General features: G+C 36.9%; 1 protein-coding gene across 14 annotated transcripts in view; it reads right to left on the reverse strand.

Annotated features, from left to right (window-relative positions):
* The window catches only part of NEK1 (NIMA related kinase 1), a 230825-nt gene that overhangs the window by 63940 nt on the left and 154058 nt on the right, over window positions 1-12827 (reverse strand). For 13 of the 14 annotated variants that reach the window (XR_013363014.1, XM_077868525.1, XM_077868526.1 and 10 more), the window contains one exon: window positions 7924-8076. Coding sequence is in view for 13 of the 14 variants with exons in the window: in XM_077868525.1 (XP_077724651.1) it covers window positions 7924-8076 (153 nt within the window). In the remaining variant the exon portion in view is untranslated. Of the gene's footprint in view, window positions 1-6883; window positions 7076-7923; window positions 8077-12827 lie in introns of those variants that run through there. The other variant, XM_077868536.1, reaches the window with a different exon arrangement.

Below are 12827 nucleotides of genomic sequence, written 5' to 3' on the forward strand. Positions count from 1 at the left end.
TTTTAATTTTTTTTATTTTTTCTGAATCCTTGCACAAAACAGAAAAAAGTCAGGAAAGCAGAACTCTATACCCATGAATAGCTTATAAACCAAATTTAGGTGATGAGGTATCCTCACAAACCCCCAATTACACGTGAAAGGGACCAAAGCCCTAACAGCCTTCAAAAACTCATGTAGTAAAACCATCTGTACAAAAGAGGGAAACAGAAGGGTACCTGATAGACCCTAGATCAAAAGAATCCTCAAAATAGCCAGTGATTATTCATAAACAAGCATGATGGGTCAATTTAATAAAAGCAGCTGAAATGCGAATAGTTTTTATACATTTAATTTGCAAGTAAATTGAAGGAGTCAATGGAGAAGGAAAGGGTTGAGGAAGTCTGGGTCCTGAAAATTCTCAAAACCAACCAATTGAAGCTCCCTTTTAGAACAAAGTCTCACACTCAGGAGAAATTGCTGGTAGGAGGATCCAAATTGATCTGTGCAGGGATAATAGAAACAAAAGAAAGAGAAAAGTATAGGACAGAAGCAGAGACAGAAGAGCTCAGAAACTACAAGGCTATAATTTTTAAAAACTTCATGAAAATAACAGAAAAGGAAGCTCTAAGCTATGAACTTTAGAAAAGCTATTTTGACACGCTCTACCCTCCTTAAATCTTAGGAAAACTAATTTCATGTAAAAATAAGTAACAGAGGGTCACTGTTGAATTCTGTCCAAGTTTTAAGAACAAAACAGAGTAAAGAAGTAGAGTAATGTCCCCAAAGGCTGCTGTTTCCTAACTTTGGCACTACTGGGTCAGATAAGTGTTTGGAGAGCACTTATTATAGTATGCATGGTGGAGGATTTACCAGCTTCTTTGGCCTCTACCTACTAGATACCTATAATACCCTGTGCCCAGTAGATAACCAAAAATGTTTCCCAAAAATACCAACTGTCCTGTGTGAGCAGAATCAGCCTCAGTTATGAATCACTGCCATAGATAATTAAAACCTACAAAAAACCTAAAATTATAAACTATTTAAACATTTATTAGTAAAATTAAGAACATGGTAGAGGACATTAGAGAATATAAAATACAATGAGAAAATAATCATAAATGATGCAGTTGAGTAAAGACTAGAAAAGAAAAAATCTTATAAATATTCTAGAATAAACACAAGAGCATCTACACAAAACACACAATGTCTTTTTTTTTTTTTTTAATTTATTTATTCATGAGAGACACAGAGAGAGAGAGGCAGAGGGAGAAGCAGGCTCCATGCAGGGAGCCCGACGTGGGACTTGACCCTGGGTTTCCAGGATCACGCCCTGGGCCAAAGGCGGCGCTAAAACGCTGAGCCACCCAGGGATCCCCACACAATGTCTTAAGATCTATAAAAGGTAAACAGAGAAAAGAATTTTAATTTTAAAAAGTGAAAAAAAGGATTTAAAATAAAGTGACAGATACTAAAGAAAGATGAAAAATATCAAAAATACAAATAGAAGTTCCTAAAATAGACTTAAGTAACAGAAAACCAGAAAAACTGTAATTCAACAATACTTTCCTAAAATTGGGGGGGGGGGGGGAAGACTTTACCGCAATCCATGCTGTCACACAAAATGATATTAAAAAAACTGTAGCCTTCTCTACTTCAAGTCATTGGAAACCACATATTAAAAAGACACACCATGATAAAAAGTATAAAACTCCAATGAAAAAAAATCAAAGAAAAATTAAGTAGAGAGATATTTCATGTTCATGGATAGGAATCAATATTGTCAAGATATCTCAGTCCTTTCCAATTTGATCTATGGATTCAATGCAATCCCAGTCAAAATCCCAGAAAATTATTTTGCAGATAACAACAAACTCATTCTAAAAGTTTATGTGGAGAGACAAAAGACCCAGAGAAGCCAACACAATACTGAAGGAGAATATAGTTCAGGGAATGATACTACCCAAATCTAAGACTTAGTATAAAGCTACAGTAATCAAAACAGTATGGTAATGGTTAAAGAACAAATAGATCAATTAAAAAAACATAGCTCAGAAATAGACCAATACAAATATAGTCAACTGATCTTTAATAAAAAAGCAAAGGCAATTCAATGGAGAAAAGACAATCTCTACAATAAATGGTACTGAACACGCCAGGCCCCCTTCCCCAAAAAAGTGTCTAGAAACAGACCTTACACCATTCACATAAGTGAACTCAAAATCGAACACAAATGTAAATGTAAACGTAAATGTAAAATGCAAAATTATAACACAAAAGAAAGTCTAGATGACCTTGAGTTTGGTAATGACTTTTTAGATACACTACCAAAGGCACAATCCAAAGAAAGAATAAGCCACACTTCACTAAAATTTAAAACTTCTGCTCTATGAAACACTGTCAAGAAAATGAAAAGACAAACCACAGACTGAAAGAAAATAGCTACAAAAGACATAAAGACTTAAAGCATTGTTAACCAAAATATACAAAGAACTCTTAAAATTCAACAATTATAAAACCCGAAAAACTCAATTTTAAAAATGGACTAAAGATCTGAACACATGCCTCATCAAAGACAAATACAGATGGCAAATGGGCATATGAAAAGATGCTTCACATCATACGCCATTTGGGAATTGCAAATTAAAAAAAAAACATTTTTTTTAAGGGGAATTGCAAATTCAAACAACAATGTGATACCGATGCACAACTAATACAATGGCTAAAATAAAACCACTGACAACACCAAATGCTGCTGAGGATGTGAAGCAACGGAAACTCTCATCCATTTCTGATGGGAATGCAAAATGGCACAGCTGTCTTTGGAAGACAGCTTGGCAGTTTATTATAAACTAAACATATGGGTTGCCTAGGTGGCTCAGCAGTTTTGTGCCTGCCTTTGGCCTAGGGTGTGATCCTGGAGACCTGGGATCGAGTCCCACATCAGGCTCCCTGCATGGAGCCTGCTTCTCCCTCTGCCTGTGTCTCTGCCTCTCTGTCTCTGTGTCTCTCATGAATAAATAAATAAAATCTTAAAAAAAAACAAAAACTAAACATACTACCACATGATCCAGCATCCACATTACTTGGTATCTACTCAAATGAAGTGAAATATTATGTCTAAACAAAAGCCTACACACAGATGCTTACAGCAGCTTTATTCATAATTGCCAAAACGTGGAATCAATCAAGATGTCTTTCAGTAGGTGAATAACCTATTGAATAACCCATATAAACAAACTGTGGTATATCCCCCTACTGTGTATTATTCATCACTAAAATGAAATGAGGTATTATACGATGAAAACACATAGAGGAAACTTAAATGTATATTGCTGACTAAAGAAACCAGTCTGAAGAGTCTACATATTGTATGATTTCAACCATGACATTCTAGAAGAGGCAAAACTAATGAGAGAATATAAAGATCAGTGGTTGCTACGAGTTTGAGAGGAGGGAGGAATAAATAGGTTGAACACAGGAATTTTTTTAGGGCAGTAAACTGTTTTGTATGATATCATAATGGTGGCATTTGTCAAAATCTATGAAAAGTATAATATCAAGAGTGTACTTCAATGTATGCTATGGATTTGGGATGATCATAATGTGTCAGTTTTGGTTCATCAATTTAACAAATGCACCTCTCTGGAAAGGGGATTATTGATGGCTGGGAAGGCTGTGCATATGTTGGAGGAGGGGGATATACTGAAACTGTACTTTGTGTTCAATATTGCTATGAGCCCCAAATTACTCTAAAACAAAAGTAACTATTAGAAGAAAAAAAAAAAAAAAAAACAGGCACCTACTAGAAAAAAACATTTTAAAAAACTTTAAGGAAGGGACACCTGGGTAGCTCAGTGGGAGCCTGCTTCTCCCTCTGCCTATTTCTCTGACTCTCTCTGTGTCTCTCATGAATACATAAATAAAATCTTAAAAAAAAAAAAAAAAGGCCTTTAAGGAAAAAGAAAGATACCCTTTGAATACCCAAGCAAAAAGACCAAATCATTTATAGGAAAAAGAAAGTAAGACTGTCATCAGATTTCTGATAGCTATACTTTATGCCAGAATATAACGGGGTTTTTACATAGTAAGACATTCAAGTAATGGAAATGCAAGCCAAAGATTTATAGGTCAGCCAAACTGACCTTCAAGAATAAAGTCTTAATGGGTACCTGTGTGGCTCAGTTAGTTAAGCGTCCAACTCTTGATTTTGGCTCAGGTCATGATCTCAGGGTGGTGAGAATGAGCCCTGTGTGTGTGTTGGGGTGTGTGTGTGTGTGTGTGGTATCTAGGCTCAGTGGGGAGGCTGCTTGAGATTCTCTCTCTCTCCCCCTGCCCCTCTCCACCATGTACTCCCTCTTGAATAATAAATAAATCATTAAAAAAAAAGAAGAAAGTCTTAAGACAAATTGCTATGAACATGCAAAATCTTTGGTTGTATTGTTCACGTGAGCCCTTCTATTAACAAAAAGAACTTAAGACAATCAAATTGATGAGAAAGTGACATAAAGATTGGAAGACTAAAGAACATTGCAGGTCCTTTATGTTCCTCATTAAATCCACAAAACAATCCTTAATAAGTGTTTCCATTCTACACATGGAGAACACTGAATGTGAAAGTCAGAGGAAGGGATCCCTGGGAGGCTCAGTGGTTTAGCGCCTGCCTTTGGCCCTGGGCGTGATCCTGGAGTTCCAGGATCGAGTCCCATGTCAGGCTCCCTGCATGGAGCCTGCTTCTCCTTCTGCCTGTGTCTCTGCGCCTCTCTCTCTCTGAGTCTCTCATAAATAAATAAATTAAATCTTAAAAAAAAAAGAAAAAAAAGAGGAACTTGCCCATGGTTGCTGGGGATCTGGGATCTGGGATCAAACCAGAACTGAACCAAAGCCCATTCTCTTCCACAGTATGAAGCTGCTCCTACACACATATTAATTAAACCCTTTTGTCTTTGCATATACTGGAATTGTGTATTGTCTTATTTTTCATTCTGTCCCTTATTTATCCACTGAGCTCTTTTTTAATTTTTGGTCTTGCTCAACATCACTTGCTCTCTCTGTGGCTTTCTCTGGCCCAAAGGGCCTTATCAACCTTAGTGAAACTGTACAGTATTGACAACATAAAGCTTCCTAATCTGTGGCTCTATATCATTACACACACAATACTTCCAACACAGATTTTACCACATGTAATTTCCTAATGGTAAGAAACTGTGACTTCTTTGTGTTAAAATTCCAGCATGGTGCATATTCTAAGTAAATGTAGTTAGGGAAAAATTAAAGAGGGAAGATGACAAACTCTGAGAAGTCTTTGTTAACTATCCAAGATAAAGTTACTTAAACATCTCTCTATTACCTCTTAACTTTGTGCATATTTTTATTCTTGCCCTTTTCATGCAATATTATCATTTATCTGTTTTCATTTATGTTTGTCCTCTGAGAGCAAGGATGATCTTTCTGCTTTTTGTAGCTTTATTGCTTAATACATAGTAGTAGGAATAGCTAATTAGTATTCCACAGTTAGCAATTAAAGTTAAAAAAATTAAGAATAATCAAAAATTGCTTTTTTTAAATAATAAATTTATTTTTTATTGGTGTTCAATTTGCCAACATACAGAATAACACCCAGTGCTCATCCCCCCTCAGGGCCCGTCACCCATTCACCCCCACCCCCCGCCCTCCTCCCCTTCCACCACCCCTAGTTCATTTCCCAGAGTTAGGAGTCTCCATGTTCTGTCTCCCTTTCTGATATTTCCTACCCATTTCTTCTCCCTTCCCTTCTATTCCCTTTCACTATTATTTATATTCCCCAAATGAATGAGAACATACACTGTTTGTCCTTCTCCGATTGACTCATTTCACTCAGCATAATACCCTCCAGTTCCATCCACGTCGAAGCAAATGGTGGGTATTTGTCATTTCTAATGGCTAATATTCCATTGTATACATAAACCACATCTTCTTTATCCATTCATTTTTCGATGGACACCGAGACTCCTTCCACAGTTTGGCTATTGTGGACATTGCTGCTAGAAACGCAGGTGTCCCGGCGTTTCATTGCATCTGTATCTTTGGGGTAAATCCCCAGCAGTGCAATTGCTGGGTCGTAGGGCAGGTCTATTTTTAACTCTTTGAGGAACCTCCACACAGTTTTCCAGAGTGGCTGAACCAGTTCACATTCCCACCAACAGTGCAAGAGGGTTCCCTTTTCTCTGCATCCTCTCCATCATTTGTGGTTTCCTGCCTTGTTAATTTTCCCCATTCTCACTGGTGTGAGGTGGTATCTCATTGTGGTTTTGATTTGTATTTCCCTGATGGCAAGTGATGCAGAGCATGTTCTTATGTGCGTGTTATAAATTGCTTCTCAGTTCCAGTTCTCTGAAGATGGATTATGTGAATATGGAGAAAACGACTTGCTTTCACATTGCCTAAGTATTATTATACAGCAAATTACATACATTTAAGCAATAATGATTTTACATAAAAGGAATCCAGAATCTGATGCTTATAAAGTAATAGTTCTTTTGAGGATAAACACATAAAGGACTTTTAGATTACAAAATATTCTTAATTTTTAACCATTATTTTTGAAAATGTTTTAGCCCCGAGGCATTTTTTTCTGACTAAAGCCTGATGCATTTTGATAACCAGATCAGACTAAGATATAAGAATTAATAAGTTACGAGTATTTTTGTTTTTGAATATTTGTCTGGCATATAACTGCACAATTTCCAGACACAAGAGTGTGAATGAGTTAATTACAAATACACACATTTTGTGTACTTCCTTTTTTTTCAAACAAGTATATCTCTCTTCAAATTGCTTTCTCCTCTAATATTAAAGAAAATCCTAGAATGATTAACAGCTAGTATACTAACCCTTAGTAAAAAAAAATAGCAAGCTGCTTTTGACACTTTAATAACATGTGTATAGGTTCATCTCACTGGCATATTATCATCTGGTTAATTTCTTTATATATACTGTGAATGAATAACCTTACCTCCTATGTTATTTTCTGTCAGTTTCAAATGTGAGCATCACTCTAATTCTATAGTCAATATCAGTATTCTCCATATTCAAATAATCCATCTTCAGAGAACTAGAACTGAGAAATAATTTATGACTTGTCTTACTTTTATTAAACTTCAATTTGCCAACTATTTATGGAGCGCTTATTAGCTGTCTGTCCTTTCTAATGCGTTAGGCAGTAAAGCTATAAAAAGTAAAAAGATCATCCTTGCTCTCAAAGGACAGACAAAAGTGAAAACAAGTAAGTGATAATACTGCATGAAAAAGGCAAAAATAAAAGTATGCACAAAGTTCACAAAGACAGTTAAGGAGGGAGAGGGGAAAAAGATAGACTGAGAGAAAGAACACAGGAGTGACATATATTCACGTCTAGACACAAAATCTGAAGAGAAAAACCATATTCAACCTCTGATTTGAATAAACTTTAAAATATGAAAACACCTGTTTTAAATATGGACATTCTTCATATGCGTAGCTGTAATACTAAGATCCACAAATACTCATGGAAAATAAATGTTTTCTTCCTGCCTCACAATTCATCCTCCCCAGTCCTTGGATAATGTCTGTCATACTTATTATAGATATCTTTATTCAACCTAATTCCAGAAACCACATGCATTGCTCCTATACCTTTCTTCATGTAAAATGTTTTGACTGTTCTACTTTTCTAGCTCACCCTATACACATTTCCTTTTCCTTTTCTTTTAAGATCTCATCCAGGTTACACCAAGTCAAAATTCAAGACCGTAATTTTGAGACAACTCCTCAGAAAATACAACTATTCTCCATCCAACTAGGAAATTATTATGATTAAAAGATAGTCTATTATAAATGATTCACTTAAAGTAGAGAGATCTTGAAAAATACAATTCGATTTTTAATAACATTACTTCTAGTATAAAAAAACAACTTGTTTCTGCTTACCACTTCTAATGGCTGTGTTTTCCAATAGTTCTGTCTGAAGTTGCAGTTCAGCTTCCCCAAGTATCTTTAGAACTGAATCTGTAGGACTTCTCCCCCAGACTTTTCTTGGAGATCCACCAGGATCTAATTTAATAACCTCTCCCATTGTATGTTCTATAAGAAAAAGACACGAAAAACAAAGTTCATGGATAGAACATAATACTATTACTGTATTATAAAGCAGATTTAAGATCTATCCAATTGAACACATCACACGAAAGAAAGGTCCTATATACTGATGATGCTTTAAAAACTTTCAAGGTGGCTGAGTCAGTTAAGTGTCCAACTCTTGATTCTGGCTCAGGTCATGATCTCAGAGTCAAGAGATTGAGCCTGTGTCAGGCTCCACACTCAGTGGGGAATCTCTTCTCTCTCTCTCTGCCCCTCTCCGTACTCTCTCTCTCAAATAAATAAATCTTTTAAAAACTATTTTAAAAAATAAAAGACTTTCAGAGAATGATGAACAGAATGAATGATGAATGGCATTAGTAATATTAGCAATAAAAATATAGAGTTATAAATCCCTTTTAAAATACTTAGGGGGACACCTGGGTGGCTCAGTGATTGAGCATCTGTCTTTGGTTCAGGTCATGATCCTGGGATGGAATCCCACATCAGGTTCCCTGTAAGGAGCCTGCTTCTCCTTCTGCCTATGTCTCTGCCTCTTTTCTCTGTGTCTCTCATGAATAAATAAATACAATCTTTAAAAAGAATAAATAAAATAAAACAGAATACTTATGGAGGGGCACCTGGGTGGCTCAGTTGGTTACACATCTGTCTCTGGATTTTGGCCCCATGTTGGCTCTGCACTTAGTGCCAAGTCTGCTTGGGTTTCTCTCTTTCTCCCTCTGCCCCTCTCCCACTAAAATAAATAAATAAAATCTTAAAAATATATTATAGGGGGCAGGATCAAGATGGCAGAATAGGAAGATCAAGAACCTGGGCAGCCCCAGTGGCACAGCAGTTTAGCACCGCCTGAAGCCCGGGGTGTGATCCTGGAGTCCTGGGATCAAGTCCCATGTCAGGCTTCCTGCATGGAGCCTGCTTCTCCCTCTGCCTGTGTGTCTGCCTCTCTCTCACTCTCTCTGAATAAATAAGTAAATAAATCTTTAAAAAAAAAAAAAAAAAAAAGGAAGATCAAGAACCCAAGTCTTCTTATGGACACACCAAAACCTACAACTGTATGTAGAACAATTATCTCTGAGAACAAATGGAAGACTAGCAAAAGATCAGGTAGAACTAAAAATATAAAGAAAAAACCACATTGAGATGGGTAGAGGGGTGGAGATGCAATTTAGTCAGGGCTCACATTCCTGGCATGGTGACTCACAAGTGAGTGATATCACAACTGTAGAGACCCTCCTTGAGGACTGAGGGGTCTGGGACTCCATGAGGTTCCACAGCCCAGGAGACCTGCACCAGAAAGACAAGAATCCATAACGTATAGCTTCAATGACCAAGGGGCCTTGCTTATGTTTGGGAGAGCAAGAGACTAGTCGGAAACTGCAACTCCACTCTTAGAGAGCATTTGCACAATATCATTGACTCTAAGTTCCAACACAACGTAGCAGTTTGAAAACTGCCTGGATTACAAGTGAAGGAAATCTACTAACTTTAGTATGTGTCAGAAGGGCAGGGATCTGTTGGAAAGTTCTCCAGAGATGGAAGTGGTGTGTACAATTTTTCTTATCCTCCTTCTACCTAGCTGACCCAGCACTATTGGGTGCACGCTCACCCTCCCTCCTTTTTTATTTTTTTTAAAAGCTAGATATATATATATATATATATATTTAATTTACTCATTTATCCATTTTCATTCATTCACTCTTTTATTTAGAGTGCAGCAAGGAGAAGGGCAGAGCCTGATGTGGGACTTGATTCTACAACCCTAAGATCATGACCAGAGCTGAACTCAAGAGTCGGATGCTCAACCGAGCCACCCAGGTGCCCCTGGTGGGTGCCTTTTCTGACACTGTCCACCTATTGTGCTAGCACCACTAGCTCTACTGTGGCATTCCCTTGTGGATTTGCCCTACCCAACCTGTCTACCCTAGCTCAGAGTCCCTTCTCTAGCATACTCTGTAAGCAGCCTAGGCTGGTAAGGAGCCCTTCCCAAGCAATTCCCTGTTCTACCACTTGTGGAGAGTACCCTCAGTTGGCCCCAAGAGACCCTCCTAAGTGAACTCAATTTGCGGGATCAGTCCTGTATTAGAACACCTGCAACAGTTACAACCAGACCTCACAAAAAGCCACACAGAGGGCCAGCCCCACTCACTAGTATGCATGCAGTAGTCAAAGTCTGACCTCACAGAAAGCTGTGTACACCAGTGGGTCTGCAATAATCTTGACCTAGCCACAACAGAAGGGTGCAGGTAGCTCACATAAGAAACACTCACAGGGAACCTGGCTCAGGTGACCATGGAGGTTTGTGCTACAAGGCCCCTTCTGCATAAAGCCACTCCTTTAAAACCTACAGACATAACTGATCAACCTAATACACAGGAACAAAGTGAGGCAAAATGTGGAGACAGAGAAATATGTTCCAAATAAAAGCAAGACAAAATCTTAGAAAAAGAACTAAACAAAATGGAGATAAACAATCTACCAGATAAAGAGTTTAAAGTAATGGTCATAAAGACACTGAACTCTGAAGAAGAGAAAAGAGTGAGAACTTCAACAAAGAGATAGAAACTATAAAAAAGAACCAATCAGAGCTAAAGAATACAATAACTGAAATAACAAATACACTAGAGGGAATTAACAGATTAGATGATGCAGAAGAAAGGATCAATAATCTGGAAAGCAGTGATGCCTGGGTGGCTTAGTGGTTGAGCATCTGCTTTCAGCTCAGGGTGTGGTCCCATGGTCCCATGACTGAGTCCCACATCAGGCTCCCTGCATGAAGCCTGCTTCTCCCTCTGCCTCTCATGAATAAATAAATAAAATCTTAAAAAAAAAAAATCTAGAGAGCAGGGTAGAGGAAATTACCCAATCAGAACAGCAATAAGAATTTTTATTTTTATTTTATTATTTCTTAAAGATTTTGTTTATTCATGAGAGACACAGAGAAAGAGGCAGACACATAGGCAGACATCCACAGGGAGCCTGTTGTGGAATTTGATCCGAGGATCACGACCTGAGTCAAAAGCAGATGCTCAGCCACTGAGCCACGTAGGTGTCCCAAAAAAAATAATTTTTAAAAGTGAGAATAGTTAAAGGCCCTTTGGGACAGCATCAAGGGTATTAACATTAGCATTATAGGGTCCCAGAAGGAAACGAGAGAAAGGGACAAAAAATCTATATGAAGAAATAATGGCTGAAAATTTCCCTAACCTGGCCAAGGTAATATACATCTAATTCTAGTAAGCACAGAGTCCCAAATAAGATGAACCCAAAAAGACCCACACCAAAACATATTACAATTAAAGTATCAGCAATTAAAGATAAAGAGAGAATCTTAAAAGCAGCAAGAGAAAAACAACTAGTTAATTACAAGGGAACCCCATAAAACTATCAGCTATTTTTTCAGCAGAAACTTAACAGACCGGAAGGGAGTGGCATGATATACTCAAAGTACTGAAAGGAAAAGACTTATAAACAAGAATACTCTACCTGGCAAAGTTATATCACTCAGAGCTGAAGGGAGATCAGTTTCCCAGACAAAGAAAAGCTGAAGGAGTTCATCAATACCAAACTGGTTTTCCATGAAATGTTGAAAGAATTTCATTAAACAAAAAGAAAAGACTATAACTAGAAATGAGAAAATTTAAGAAAAAATCTTACTGGTAAAGGTAAACAATACAAAGGTCATGGATCAACCACCCTCATATCTAATATGAAGTTTAAAAGACAAGAATATTAAAATCATCTAGACCTACAATCATTAATCAAGAGCTACACAAAATAATAAGATGTAAAACATGACATCAAAAACAAAATGCTGCGGAGGTAAAAGTAATGCTTTTAGAATGTGTTTGAACCTTCAACTTAAAACAGACTGTTAGATATACAGGATGTTATATATGAATCTCATTGTAATATAAACCAAATACCTATTGATAGGTAAAGAAAAAATAAACAGAAAGAAATACAAATATAACACCAATCACAAGGGAAGAGCGCAAGAGAAGAGAATAGTAACACAGAAGAACTGCCAATTACAGAAAACAATCAAGTAAATGGCAATAAGTACATATCGATCAATAACTATTTTTAATGTAAATCAACTACATGCTTTAAACAAAAGACAAAGGGTGGTTGAATGGATAAAAAAAAAAAATCAATGCCCATATACACACTACCTACAAGAGACTCACTTCAGATCTACGACACATACAGATAAGTGAACTGAAGGGATGGAGAAAGGTATTCCAAGCAAATGAAAAACAAAGAAAGCTGAAGTAGCAATATTTAATGCAGAAAAAAATAGATTTTAAAAGAAAGACTGTAACAAGTGACTATGAAGGGCATTACATAATGATTGCATACATCAAACAAGAGGATAGAAATATCAATGCATCCAACATAGGGGCACCTAAATCCATAAAGCAAGTATTAACAAACATAAAGAGAGAGACTGATGATTAATACAATAACAGTAGGGGACTTTAATATTCCACTTTCATCAATGAATAGATCATCTAGATAGAAAAATCAATAAGGAAACATTGGTCCTAAATAACACATCAGACCAGATGGACTTAACACATATATACAAAACACTCTACCCCAAAACAGCAGAGTACACACACTTTTCAAATGCACATTCTCCAGGATGGAGCATATGAAAGCCACAAAACAAATCTCAATTAAGAAAACTGAAATCATACCAAGCACCTTTTCCAAACACAACAGTATAAAACTAA

The sequence above is a fragment of the Canis aureus genome, chromosome 24 (genome assembly GCF_053574225.1).
Source record: "Canis aureus isolate CA01 chromosome 24, VMU_Caureus_v.1.0, whole genome shotgun sequence".
NCBI lineage: Eukaryota > Metazoa > Chordata > Mammalia > Carnivora > Canidae > Canis > Canis aureus.